The sequence below is a fragment of the Mus pahari genome, chromosome 15 (assembly GCF_900095145.1).
Source record: "Mus pahari chromosome 15, PAHARI_EIJ_v1.1, whole genome shotgun sequence".
NCBI lineage: Eukaryota > Metazoa > Chordata > Mammalia > Rodentia > Muridae > Mus > Mus pahari.
Genome location: NC_034604.1, coordinates 17280220 through 17295710, shown reverse-complemented (window position 1 = coordinate 17295710; position 15491 = coordinate 17280220). Strand labels below are relative to the sequence as shown.

The window sequence follows — 15491 nt, the reverse complement described above, 5'->3', positions numbered from 1 at the left end:
CACACACACACACACACACACGAACATGTACAGGCACACACACAGACACATGCACACGCATGCTCCATAAGCATAGGCCAGAATATATAACTATTATCTGCTTGCTTTTCAACTTCAAATCAAAAATCTATCCCAGAGGACTAGGTGGGGAGTTGGGGAGAATTTAGAGGTTATTCTGATCTCTAGTCGAGAGGATTAAGGCGTTTTTCTTTTAATTAATTCAGAGACTCACAGTATACCATTTGACTGTACTGACTTCACTCTATCTACACCTGAAGCAAACAGCAACCAGGATTAAAACCCTGCATGAATACAGTGGCAGAAAGGCTCTCAACCCCAAACCACACTTACTGCTGGAGTTGCTCACTGGAAACTCAGGGTGCACCATGTGGATATTTACATAGCAGTTTCTTGTCGCCAGAGTGCCAAGGCCTGGTGTGCTTGTGTGAGCATGATCAGCATCACTGATCATGCCAATAACTGTCTTCTCTCTGTTTTAGCTGCTAGGAAGCTCAGAGTGAAGTTTCAGTATGTTAACTTCAACATTACCCTCAGTTACAGGCCTGGAAGCTCTCTCTTTCTATATAGTTCTGTTTTAGAAACTTGGAAACTTCCAGATGGAAATTTGGTTTCTTTAAACAGAGGGGAGCTGGTTATATCAGAGGCAAGTAAGCCAGCCTTTAGTTCCTTGTGTCAATTAAAATTGTATTTTAATTAAAAATGTTCTAAAAATGTGTTGGCGGGCATCTTCAGAAGGAAGATTAAAAACAGAAGGCAAGGTAGCCTGTTCAATGAGGGCTGTATCTGTGGCCATGATCAGCCAACATTGCAGCTAAGAATTGGGCTGCATCATTTGACAAAACAGAATCATATGGGAAGGGAGCTGTAATGATGGAGTGTCTGTATTAGGTTGACCTGTAGGCATCTGTGGAAATTTTCTTTGATTACCTCAATTAAAGTGGCCAGTAAGGTGGGTGGCACCATTCCTTAATTTCTTAAGCAAGGATTCTAGACTATATAAGAGTACAGATAGTAATCTAAGTACTAAACATATATGCATTTGTTGACCCGTTTCTGCGTGGGATGTGGCTAGCTCCCTACGTCCCTGCCATTCCCTGAAATGATGGACTATAACTTGACATTTTGAGCTAAAATAAACCCTTTCTGTCTTAAAAAAAAAAAAAAAAGAATTGGGCTGCATCTATTTCTGAGAAAACTGGACTATGTACCATAACTATCACAATTCCACAAATACTTTGCATGTAGCTACAAATTCTGTCCATCTGGTCAACCACATTAGGCTCTGATAGTATTGGCAGATGGTGAGCACTCAATATTTCAGCCAGAAAATGTTTGCTGAAATTTCAATTAATCCTCAGAAGCACCTTGTGAGTCATAATCTATGTAGCTCCAGTTTTTCTATGTAAGGAGAGTAACTCTGAAGAGTATTCACTTAAGAATATATTGTTCACCAGAAGAAAGGAAATGATTCCATTATAGTTTTGTCTGATTTCAAGGTCTTAGTCCATAACAACTATTACTTGTCTTTCACTGTACTTCTCATTGATCTGGTCAACCATTGTTTAAAAAAAGAAATATGATTTATGATTTTTGCCATTGGTCTTAAAAAGCACTGCATTAATGGGAAGTGGCTTCTACTTGCTACAATGAACTCTAATCACTCCACATATCATAAAAACATTAAAAAGACTTGAACCACTCATAAATGTGGAGTTTTCATAGTATGATGCCCTGTGCAACTAATACAGACACAAAGGATAAATATGCTAATATAAAATACTTTTATGTAATAGCTATACAGGAGAACAATTAACACATGGTTCAAATGTTATGCACACATCTGTTCTAAAGATGAGAACTCAAGTTCAGTGTTAATTCATATGAAAATAGTTTATGAAAAGTATATCCTGAGCAAAATACAGAACTGTGAATTTCAGATCATGCTCATAAAACATAAGGATGCACTTCTTCAAACAGAAATATTTTTTCATTTGTTGGTGGTCTTGATTACATGACCAAAAATGGACATCAGAAAACTAACATTAATTACTGGACTCAGCTATAGTATAAATATTACCTCCTGTCAACTTGTTCCATTTCATAGTAATAGGAATGTAGCCATATATACTATCAGAATACATAGAAATTCGGTTTACATTTACCACTTAAACTAACTCCTCAAACAATTAAGAGGAGATTTTTGTTCCCTGCTCTATGCCTACAATTGGCTGGAAACTCTCCCTGTTTTCTCATTCATCTCTTCATATACTAATACTCATCAATGATGTCTGGTGGTGGGGCATCATCACAAGAAGACAAGTAAAGGAAAAGATAGAAAGAAAATGAAAACCCAGATATGGTGGAGAAAGCATGTAATCCCAGTGCTAAGAGGGAGGGGATAGAAAGATCTAAGGTTTTTAAGCCAGTCTAGACAGCTTCTGAAACCCTATTGGAATGAATGGTGTAGGAAAATCTGAGACTGGTGAAAGGAACGAAATGGGAAAAGAGTGAAGAAAGAAAAAGGAGTCGAAATAAACAGAGAGAACAGGAAGAAGTAGGGAAGGAAAGGAACTAGAAATAGAAGGAGAAATGGTAAAGGAAGGAAAGGGAGAATAGGAGAGAAAGGGGGAAAGGAAGAGGAAGGTGAGGAAAGGAGGGAAGTAGAAGGAGGCAGAGTGGGGTGTGCTGGGGTGAGAGTTGAATATTTATAGGAAACAATGGAAAGATGAGTAGAGGATAGAGAAAAGAAGAAGAAAGATGTGGGAAGTATAAACTATTTTCCAAAATTCCATCTTATGTAGCCACCACTCTGAAGCCTCTAGAAGAGTCTCAACAGTATGCCCTATGACAGCAAATAAAGTTCAATTTAACTCACTTTCATTTCCAAAAGACTCATTATCTCCTCTGCTTCTTCCCTGCCACTCTCGAAATTTCATGCTGTTTATAGTCCCAGTCCCCAACCTGTTCCTCTTGCACACCACCATCCCTGCCTCTGGAGATATTCTCTAATCTCAAACCCCTTCAAGCCAGGCTCTGCTGAGCCTTTTTTTTCTGAATTAATTCCACTTCCTTTCTACAAGAAATCGAGATTTCTGGTTTATACCACTGCTTCTCAGCACATGAACCCCCCCGTCCACACCATTACCAGAAGTGGCAGATTCCTTCTTCCAAACAGAAACTCTGACCCAAACTTCATAGAGAAACAGTCTTATGCATGGTGGATGAGTTCTGACTCTTGTGAACATTTTTAGTTTTCAGATGCTTTTTGGAAATTAACAAGAAACTTGAGCACCAAAGAAAATGTATCTCTACAGGGAAATTATGACAAATTCTGCCCCCCCAAAAAAAATTACTCAAAAAAAAAAACCCAAAAAAACAGCTTTAGACATAGAGTCCTTATTTGAGTTGGAGCCTCCCTGTTTGAAGTTTCTAGGGCATCCTGACCATTCTTATCTTTCTGTGGCTCGCCAGATAAAAGCAATTTGTCATCACTTGTCCACACTTCCATATGGTAAGGAACTCCAGATTTCACATCTCACCGTCCCTAGAATCCTTTGACATCTCTTTCGACTGATTTCACTAATTTCCTATCTATTCAAAAACAGGATGTTTTTTGCAAAGACCATTTTCCTGTTCACCTTTCTACTAAGGACCTGGCTTCTCCCTTCCATGTACTACTAGCCCACTCAATGATAAATTTGTCAATAGATGACATTAGCACACTCAAGGTCCAGTCTTCTCCCAAGAACACCAGGGACCAAGCTTTCAACACATAGGCTTCTAAGGACAATTTGGACATCCAGCATAAACTACATATTTTCCTCTTGTAGCTATTTCTATTACAGATATATGATCTAATTCTTGGTCCCTATTGCCTAAGCTCAAGAACTTTTCAAGTATTCTTGAGCTTAAATAGTTAGAAATGACCACCAAACACTCTCTTGGTCTGTATCTTCTAGTTTAGTCTTCTGTTGGTTTAGGAAGTGTTTGGGAAGCATTGTGTAGTGTCTTCCCTTCATGTCTTTATATTTTAGTCTCTCCTGAGTTGTCCCTATTGGCTTTCTCCTCAACTTCAGTTCACTGTAGGAATACTTGTCCAGGTCACCCACACCCTTCGTAGTCTCAACTGCTTACTCCATTCTTTCACAAGCACTATTTAAGTTTGCTTTCAAAATATCAATCTTACTTTGGTTGCTTTATTTTTTTTCCTACCCTAGAGGTCATGTCTAAGACCCTTTATCTTCCAATTCCAACCTCTTTTCTTAAGTGGGTTCATCCAGTCCTGGACATTTAAATAGTTACTCTGTACTGTGGCTTCCCAAACTTGCAGTGGTAACATTGTCCAGCCAGTAGGTTTGGCATCCTGTAGGTTTCTCTGGGTTAAAAACAAAACTGATCATATTAGGGAAGTTCTATACTCTAATGTTGGAGAGTGTTTCTGAGCACAAATGCTTGACCTTGTGCATCCTCAGAGGATGGACCCTGCACAAAACTCACTGCAAGCACTGTATAACTCAGCACCTAAGTCCTGCTTTGTTCTCCTGCCCATATGATAATTAGGTACTGTGTTATGGCCAATCAGCCCTTTCCACCCATACCCCTATGAGCCCTTATATACCCTACCCTTGGAACAATTAAATAGAGCTGTCTACTCTATCTCACTGAAAGGGAAAAAAAAAAGAACAAAACTGAATCCATACCTCACTCCTTAGTTTCTACTCTCTCCCTACTTAGTCTTTGTCAGTCCAACAAACTGTGTGACCTTCAAGCCATTCACTCAGCCTAAAGACCAGACAGCCATGCTTAGTGATACACCTTTTCTTGTACAAAAAGAGATGCTACTTGGATGAGACTGTACAGTAGATTTCAAACTTGATCATGCCTCAGCCACTTCAGCACACACATGTGTGTATTCCGTTTATTCATGGGAAGAAATCTGGTACCATTGTCTAGTTACAAATCATGAACAAAGGCAGTGTTCAGGGTTGAGGCCTTGGGTGGGAGTTGGTTTCCACCTCTAGTGGTACACACAAAGTATTGTGTGCTTGTTCTCTTGCATTTCTTAATTGGATGCCAATATGTCTGCAAAATAAGATTCATTTTAATACCTTGGAAGCACTAATGTGCTTTTTAGCTCAACAGAGGGGATAATCTGGTTAAGCAGCTCAGAAGTTGCGCGCTCGCTTCCCACTACCGCACTTTGCTTACGTCACAGCAATGGTGCATCTATCTGGTGCACACACAGAGCTTCTGTGATAAGCATGACCCATGATCATCACTGCTATTATTTCCATGTGGAGACACAAATCTCTACTACAGTCAGGTTTTGGGTCAGTAAAAATAAATGCTAATAGTGGGGAATTGGGCAAGTATGGGGCTTAAGTATATGGAAAATAATTTACTTTTCTGTTAAGCTTGCTGTTACCATTACTTCTCTGCAAAATACATTTTAATATTTTTAGGACAAAAAAATCTACTCATCAAAAAGACTAACCAGCTAGGTCATACAAAGAATTCTCTAAAATGGAGAATTTGTGGACAGTAATTTCTTTTTTAAAAAAAAACATAAAAATATCAAAACACAGAAAAATTATCCTGATATGCTGATAGTTTAGTAAACATGAATTTGGCATGGTTGATTGGGTAGAGTCAGTCCACAACAATAAAGAGAATGAGGAAAGAGGAAACACATTTGAGGAAAGGCCTTCCTGCCTCTCATGCCTTGCTACAGGGTCCCTGAGCATAATTCATGCCTGTTAAACTTGACAACAGACATTTTTAAAAAACTGATAAATGTGCAAATCAAGAAAGAGATCTAAGTTTTAAATATCTCAAAATGTATTTTTACAGGAAAACACAGTACAAATTTTGTCAGCCGGTATGATCCCCGATTTAATAGTTGGATCCAACTTCCACCCATGCAAGAAAGGTAAGTGTTTATTTCTTTTGTCTGAAACATGTAAGACTGCTGTATAGAAACATGGATGATACATGATAAGGAACGCTGACCAGAGTCCATGAAAGTCATATGAGGCCAAGTTCTAACCTTGGCTTACCCAAGTTAGGCTGCTGACCGTGTTAATGCAAAAGAAACTAATAAATGAATTATTTGTCCTAACATGAAGATAAAAATGTATGCAGTGTATCTTCATAGTGATAACATTTGGAAACGACTATGTAACCACTAGTTATATGGTTCTTACCAATGGTAATGTATATCAAAACTTAGTCTGCCACCCTCAGAGCAGTCTACATAGCAGTATAAAGGCTTCTATATTAAATATTAAAGAATTTAATATTAGATTTAATATTTAACATTGAAACTTAAGATTTGACATTTAAATCTGTATTTAAATTTAATATTTCAAGAACTCAGATCATTTATATGTACAAATCAAGAATAGGTGACTTATTAGCTTTAAAATATTAATCCTAGGCAGCCAATGCTGGCACAATCCTGTAATCCCAGCACTTGGAAGATGGAGTCAGAATGATCCAAAATTTAAAAGGCTAGGCTCAAGCACACAGCAATCTCAAGGCCAGTCTGGAGTATATGAGACCCTGCTCCCCAAAACAAAAAATAAATGCCATCTCATATTTTCATACACAGAATATTTATCTCTAGTCCCTTAGATACCAAAGGACAGCATGGATAATGTGTGTATGAATATTTTATTTCTATACTCAATCATGATACCATGCCTTTGTATGCACATGATGATATATACACATGTTAGATTTTAGCCACTTAATTCTTTTGACATCTTTTAACCAAATCGTCCAATAAGATAATGACAATAAGCAACAACTTCTTTTCTCTTCATCATCAAGAATTTAAAAAGCAGCCAGACGTGGTGGCGCATGCCTTTAATCCCAGCACTTGGGAGGCAGAGGCAGGCAGATTTCTGAGTTTGAGGCCAGCCTGGTCTACAGAGTAAGTTCCAGGACAGCCAGGGCTACACAGAGAAACCCTGTCTTGAAAACAAACAAACAAACAAACAAAGAATTTAAAAAGCAGTAGGCTGTGTTCTTTTTCCTGTTCAAAAAATGAACCCCCCTCACATTTTATCATTAAAGTAGATTGCACTGAGATCAAAGTAGATCCTTAGCATAGATTTCATGTAATGGCAATCTTCATCCAAAATGGGTGTCTCTGCAACAGGACAGTATGAATCTATTTAAACGTGCTGAGAAGCTCAATATCTTCCCACCCCATACGAATGAATTAACACTCTCTTAGATGGGCACAGCAGTGCATGTTTACAATCTCAGCACTCAGAAGACTGATACAGAGGGATTATGACTTGGGAGGCCAGCCTGGGCTGGCCTGTGAGACCCTATCTCAAATATATAAATAATCCTCTGAAATAATAAGAGAGAGAGAGAGAGAGAGAGAGAGAGAGAGAGAGAGAGAGAGAGAGAGAGAGAGAGAGAGGACAGAACTAAGCCACTAAGAAACACTATAAGCTGGAAAGATCCAGACAATATCTTCGGCACCACAAGCTCATTTAAGAAAACCTCTCTCATTCTCTCCACTGTACCTCAAGAAATACTGCCAAGTCAATCAATATCCCGACAAACCTCATGAGCCACGAGTTTCCTGCTCTCTTTCTCTAGCACACTTCAGCACTTCCTTTTGGGTTTGAGCCCCTAGTGACTGCTATAGTAACTGCCTCACTTTGCCCTTTAATCAAAACCGTTCTAGAAAGTTGTATTTGCCAAAGAATCATCAACACATGTTTGAAATGTCATTGTCTCATCACCACCGTCCCCTTTGCTGGGGGCTGTACACCATGATAATTAACCTTCACGCCTTCAGCTTGGGAGGCATAACTCACGTCGCGGTCAATTATCTCACTATAGAGCCCCTAAGGATGCAAAGTATTGCTACAAAACCTAATTAGTAATTTTTTTAGAGTGTGTATTGTTTACTTGATAGTCGATAATGACTTCCTCTGAGGCAGGGTGGCCTATCATGGCAAGGTCCTACTTAGACAATTTTTAGCAGCTCATTGACCTGCTGAAAAGAACTGCCATGGTCTGTAGGCGCTCGGCAGCCACCGTTGACAGGATGGACTGTTTAGCGTTTCTCTCGAAGTCATTATGGTATATCATGTCAGTTCCTCAGTAAAAGAAGTTTTCTTTTCTTCTTTCTTTCTTTCTTTCTTTCTTTCTTTCTTTCTTTCTTTCTTTCTTTCTTTTGGTTTCTTTTAAGATTTAGAACAATCAACCCAATAGAGTGCATAACTCCTTCCAGAGCTGAGTAGGAAAATACAGACCTCACAAATACCCAGTACTCCTCTAGTGCCATCTCTCCTGTAGGCTGGTTGGCCCATGCAGCAATCCATCACTTCAAATGAAATGTGTCTTGTGCCATTGCCAAACTTCCATTCAAAATAGCAATGGCCACCCATGCTATACATGGTCATTAAACATAGGAAGAAGGAACCCAAGATAGATGAACAATTCCATATCAGAGATACTTATTGAAACATTTAAGTTAATTTTACAAGACATAGATCATGAATCAAACCAGAAATTCTTCACCTACCTGTTTCTATTATTCTCCTGCCAAAGGCTGAGACATTCTTATGCTGAGAAGTTATCAGATTGGTTGAGAATAAGAGAGATGTGTTCTAAGTCATTTCAGGAGTAAATCATCCCTACAGAGCTGGGAACTGGCTCCTAGGGCCAGTCAAGTACCTTGTCAGCCCTTCCAGTGGGGTCTAATAAAGCACCTGATTCGCCTTCCTGTTCAGCAGGGAGTTAGACATATGGCCTCTAGTCTTACTCAAACATGGATGAGCTCGCAAACCCCATGCTTTCTAGCTATGACTTTACAAGCAAAAGATTGAATGAAATACAATTTTAAATTTACACCATGGAAACCAATGACTACTTTCCCCCAAGAATCCTCCAATAGCCAATAGTTCAGCAAGGAAGGATACCCACGCCCATAAGCCCTGATTGTGTTTGGCTGATGACAGACCCAGTGGTGCACTTACATGTGAACCCATCAGGATCCAATGGGCAGTTCCAGATTCATACTCACACAGAGGGCCCTGGCTATAATCACTGGCTCACACAATGAAACAAAAAGACATAGACTTGGGAAAGGGATTTATAAGGAGGGAAATGGGGAGATGGGGAGGGTGGGGGTAAGAGTAGCCACAGTGCATCATATGCATGCATGAAATTATCAGTGGATACATTTAATTAAATTATTATAATAAAAATGAGGGCTGATGAACTATCTGGGTCTTAGATTTAGGATTTGATTCTGCCTCAAGAGAGGGAAAACTTGAAAACTTAGACCAAGAGAAATGTTTTGGTGGCTTCTATTTTTTTTAAAGTAAAATAGACATTTTATATTTAGTAATAAAGCCCAAGTTTTTACTCCCTAGCTAATTTATAAGATGTGGGGAAAAGAGCAGTTTGGGAACAACAACAGCTCTCTGTTTCACTGAGTGAAAAACTAGAAACTAACAGGCCTATAACATTCCCAAACTTAAATATTATTGGAGAAATTATGGGAGACAATATTCAGCTTGAAAAATTCCTTGTTTGTAACTTGATGATGCAAGTCAACAATGCAAACTAGGTTAAGATTATAGCAATTCAGTCTTACACTTTAGGATAAATATTATTTATATAGCTAGATGATAATACATAGACATACATATATGTAGATAGATGATAAATGGACAGATAAATGATAGAAAATGTTAGATGACAGATGAATAGGTGATGGATATATAAATGACAGGTGGTAGATATATGGATGATGATAAAGATAGATAGATAGATAGATAGATACATAGATACGTAGATACATAGATACATACATAGACAGATAGACAGACAGACAGATAGATAGATAGATAGATAGATAGATAGATAGATAGATAGATAGATAGATAATAGGGTATATTGATAGATCACCTTGAGTGTTATCAAGGACTTTTAAAGATCTTAATGTAAGCAGAGTTTAAAGTATACTTGTAAAAGTTATTTGTTAGCTTTTCTAATCATATCTCAGAAGTGCTAAATAATGCTTCTGGCAGTGAGATGAAGAAGTGAGAGGAAGAAGAAAGGGACAATGTTACATTATGACAGTATAACTCCATTAAGGGATATTTAATAGGATTGAACTAACCTTTCAAAAAATAGCATAGCCCAAGTGTGGCTTTGTTTTTGTTTTTGTTTTTGCTTTCTACAGAGAGGATAGAAAAACTAGTCTGGTAATATCCGAGCCTGGAGCTCAGTGTTGACAGATCACCAAGCCCTTGTTTCTGTAATGCGTTTCAGGAATGCCCATGCTGGCCATGAGAGGGAATCTGGGGGAGAGTCGCCAGCATCACTAGAAAAATTTCTACACACAGATTGCACTTTGAGTCAGGGAGTGAAATCTGCTGGCTTTTCCCAATTTAGATCCCAAATCCACTGTGTATAGGCCAGGAGTTCCGGAGGTCATCAGATCAATTCTCACGGGCTGCCTTGGTATCAGAGGTCGAGAAACCAGAACAGAATGAGAAAACTGAGATGGAGAGCAGAGAGGGGGAATTCAGACTGCCAGAGGGAGTCTCCCCGCATTCTTCACAACCTCAACTCCTATCATGATTATCTACTGTCTTCTGTATCAGTACTGAGAAGAACCCACCATTCCCAGCCTACAGTCAGTAGTCCAGTTATACACTGGTGACTCTAATGCAATCAATAAGGGTACCCTTTCGGAGACCTCCAAGCCCATCACAGAACCATTGGAAGAAGTACGTTGACCTGTCTTGTCTCCATGATGTAATGAGATGTGTGTCTTCTGAAGACTCATGTCATCATTTTCAATGAAACATTTAAACTTGAAAAGAAAATAGCACTAAATAATTTTGACAGATCATGATCATTAGAAAGCAATTGGAATCTGTCTATCCAAGTGAAAGAAGTCAGTGGACCAGCTCTTTGAACCTTATTTTGCAACTTTTAAAATCCTAACTCTATATTTAGATGAGATTCTCTTCTCTTCTCTTCTCTCTCTCTCTCTCTCTCTCTCTCTCTCTCTCTCTCTCTCTCTCTCTCTCTNTCTCTCTCTCTCTCTCTCTCTCTCTCTCTCTCTCTCTCTCTCTCTCTCTCTCTCTCTCCACACACACACACACACACACAAGATAGCCTTTATTAAATCTGACTAACCTTTTATTTTCTGTCCCACTTTTCTCCTGATAATTCTTTCCATTGTTACTGTTCTCTCTCACCTTTCAATTCTTCCACTGAACCTTAACTGGCTTGATCTTGTTCAGATCTTGAACATTTCTTTCCAAAGTATGAATGAAATATAGAGAAGAGAACATATTAAAATATCAGCCTAAAATGACAATAATGGCTATCGGGACAATGTAATACTATGATAAAAGCCGAACACAGTATCATCTCCAAACAGTATTAAACTTAAATAGTGATAAAGCATGTGTGCAAACAAGGCACTTTGGCCACCCCTTCATTACCACAAGCTGAGCATCTGTAATCTGACTTCAGGCCACATGCTCACAGTAAAACACAAGCACACTGAAAGTGTTGTATAAAATCACTCAGAACTGGTAAAAGCACTGAGAATGAACAATTGTGAGTACCCTGCCATATAAATGACATTTCTATCAACCTCCCTTCCATGAAAGCTTGGGGAATGTTGCTAAAGGTGTTGACAGGTGGGGGGGAAGATGGCAGGAAGAGGAGGACAGGTGGAAGATTGTGAAATGCTGTTGTCTAAACACGGTGTAACTGTTGCACATGCAGACTCACTGTTATCTCCTCAAGATCTGAACAAGATCAAGCCAGTTAAGGTTCTAGCATGGATGATGAGCCCATCCCTAGCTAAAGAGCTATTGGTAGTGTCACATTTTTTAGGCATGTTGCCCACATTCGAGAAGATGGCCCATACTCATGCACATAGGGGCAGTGTTAATTGGATTCAGTGGATACTATACAAAAGAATATTTTGTGCACATAACTACTTGTTTAAAGATGGAATGAAGAGTAAGTGTGTAAAGTTCAAAAAAAAAACCTGAAATGTATTTTATGTTTAAATTTGTTTCCCTTCCCCATCTTCTCTATATGAATATTTCTACATATAAAGATTCCTGAAATCCAAAACATTTCTGGCCCTGAACACTAATATAAGAGCCTTGGGCTATATTATGAAGAGTTCATGAGAGCCAACTTTTAAGAACTGTTTATCCAGGTAGAGATGACCTGACAGATTCTGAAAAGAAATAAATGGTGGGCACATAACTGCACATACCCTGAGGGAAGGGTACTGACTGTCTCCGTGGTACTGGCAAGCAATCTGACTCTGAGAGCAGATTGTCCCACAGGGAGTAAAACACACTGAAAAGCCTCATTTTGTAAGTCACACATTGTTCAGCAAGGTGCCATGCACTGGCTCCCAAGTACTTTAGTATTTCATACACACAACTTAGAAAACTCCAAGTGATATAGGTGATGTGATAAAAAATGTTCAGCACTCTCGATGCTGCAATTGATGCTGCACAAGAATCTTATTAGCAATTTTTATAGTCTATTAATTACTCCTGTGTCAATCATGTCCTTCAGGGTCTTAGCTCTTACCAATAATATTTATACAGTACAGGACCACAGGTATGCCATCCTGGTCATCATAGGTCTGGCCACCATAGCTGAATGTCTTAGGCCTCGAAGCCCCTCATCTTTCCTACTAGGTCTGACTACCTATGTATTCCATATTCTGCCAGCAGCACAGTTTTCATATTACTTCTTTCCATTTTTATTACTGAAAGACTAAATCCACTGCTCAATACTTCCTTCTTAAGTCATAACTTACCTCACAACTGCTCACCTATCCTTTCAATGAATTTCATACATCTTGCTTTTGAAAGTAGAGCAGGCAAATACTACCAGTAGCCTGTCTTGAACAGAGAACTAAAATCATTCAGAAGCCTTGTTAGAATTAATATCAAAAGCTCCCTAGACGAAATTCCTGGAATTGGTGTTAGAAGGCAAGTGTATATGTTAGAAGACAAATATATACAAAGTCTATACAAAGTTCACAAAAGTTATTCTATTTGCAGTCGTACTAGGAGGGGAAAAATGATAATTGAAGAGAAATTTTGATGATGCAGTTTTCTAATAAATTGGGAACAATGACCCTTGAAGGACTATAAAGAAAGTGAATGTCAAGATAATTTATTATTGTTACATTATCTACCTCATTTTTCACTTTGTCTTACTGAACTATGATATCCTTAGAAGGCACCAAACATCCCTAACATTAATGAACATTTGAGCAGTGCATTAAAAAGCCAAGAGAAAAAAAACCTGACCCAAAGCGCTGCTGACTTTTTTTTCTTTGCATCTCAACAGCAAAAGCGTTAACTGGGGTGAGTGATGTACAGGGTTGCTGTGCGTAGGCGTGGATTTAGAAGGCAGATGAGCACTGTCCAGAGGTTCACAGCCCTCTCGGAAGAGACGCCCTGCTTTCACAGGCAGATCGGGTACCCCTTACCCCATTTCAAATGATATCCAGAGACATACTGAGAGCTGTCATTTTCATTGTAGAAGAGCCAGTTTCTATGCATGCCGCTTGGACAAGCATTTATATGTGATCGGCGGGAGGAACGAGACCGGTTACCTGTCCAGTGTGGAGTGCTACAACCTAGACACAAACGAGTGGCGCTATGTGTCATCTCTGCCGCAGCCGCTGGCAGCCCATGCAGGAGCAGTGCACAATGGGAAAATATATATCTCAGGCAAGGCATTCTTCCATCTTTCTTTGCAAAGTTCACTGTCCAAGGCACTTACTTGACCCAGATGTGTCTGTCCTTCACAGGGGGTGTGCACAATGGAGAGTACGTCCCATGGTTGTATTGCTATGACCCAGTCATGGATGTCTGGGCCCGCAAACAGGATATGAACACGAAACGTGCTATCCACACCCTGGCTGTGATGAACGATCGCTTGTACGCAATCGGAGGGAATCATTTGAAAGGTCTTTTCTTGTTCGTTTATTTGTTACCATTTTGCTTTTGTTTTATTTTGGTTTTATATGTCCAAGTAGCATTTGTATTACATGTTCTTTGCTAAAGGTTTTATTGCTAGATAATCACAGATAACTATGTAAAAAGCATGTTGACCAAATATAATCCACTGTATGTAAATTAACACTTCTCTGGAGCAAGCATTTATTGTGTTTTAATTCTGAAGATAGGATTATGTTTAAGTTACTATCTATACACATTAAAGGAATGAATAATGACGTCTAGGAGCATTAATAACTAAAAGGCACAATTTGTCATAACAGTGAAACCAGTGAAATAAATTACTCTTTATCTCCAAAGTTGTAGTAATGAATTGTCCTCCAGAAAATTGTTTTTTGCTACAATCATAAAAAACTGTGCTCACAGGTTCACAGAACTAATGTATGGATTTTATTTTCTTAAAGCAAAAACTTGGTGTCTAAATTTAGAATTATTTAAGTATTAAGAATCAAACAATCTATGATTCTCACATTGAATTGCTTTTTTGGACTTAAAACAAAAGCACAGTATTTCTAAAGCCCTTGCTTGGCTGCTTTCCTTCCCTGGACATGTTTGTCTTTTAAAATTTATGTCACTTTATAAAATTGTGATGGATATAACACCACATTTGGTGGAAAACTGATCCGTGATGCTGAATTTACCCGACCTAACACAGGCCTCAGTTTCCTCTACTCAACACTTAGGAAACTGCTCTTAATGTGAACTTTAAAGTCACTGCCAGCTCCTGAGAGCACCAAAACCAAGCTGTGCTGACAGTGCCAAAGCCAAGTGTTCACTGTCCCTCCCACAACAGGAATCTAGAGGAAGGTTAGACGTGAAAGTTTTTCTAATTCACATTTATCCATAAATTTAATAAAAATCACATGAGCTAACTTTTATGTCTATAATTTGAGTTCATGTTCACCCAGAAAAGCTGATACTCTAGTGTGTACCTGCCGTGCACCTCCATGCCCCCAACAATGGGAGAGCATTGTGCCCCAACTACCACAACTCCATGTGTTTGTTTGTTTGTTTGTTCGTTTCAATTTCAATGCATACTCCATTCCCTCACCTCAATGTTTTAGATTAATCTTTTGGCTGTTGAAATAAAGTATGATTTTTTTTCTCATTTTATTTTCATAAAACATTAAATGTCTGAGTGACTTTTAAATCCAAGATTGTGATTAGACAGAAAGACTGTATAGTAACACACTAAGAAAACATGTGAATGCACACACATGAGCATGGACATGCATGCATCAAAAGTCTAGTGGGTGGAGAACATAGTTCAGTTAGTAGTGTTTGCCTAGCTATGATACCTAAAACCCTGGACTAAAAACCTAGCATCAAAGAAAACAGACATGGTGATGCACACCTGTACTCCCAGCACCGAGGAGGTGGAGGCGAAAGAACCAAAGTGGTGTATAGGAT

General features: G+C 38.8%; 1 protein-coding gene across 1 annotated transcript in view; it reads left to right on the top strand.

Moving 5' to 3' along the window:
* Positions 1 to 15491, top strand: part of Klhl14 (kelch like family member 14) — a 104963-nt gene that overhangs the window by 83740 nt on the left and 5732 nt on the right. The window contains exons 4-6 of the mRNA XM_029547248.1: positions 5872 to 5950; positions 13603 to 13793; positions 13874 to 14032. Coding sequence (XP_029403108.1) covers positions 5872 to 5950; positions 13603 to 13793; positions 13874 to 14032 — 429 coding nt within the window. The remainder of the gene's footprint in view (positions 1 to 5871; positions 5951 to 13602; positions 13794 to 13873; positions 14033 to 15491) is intronic.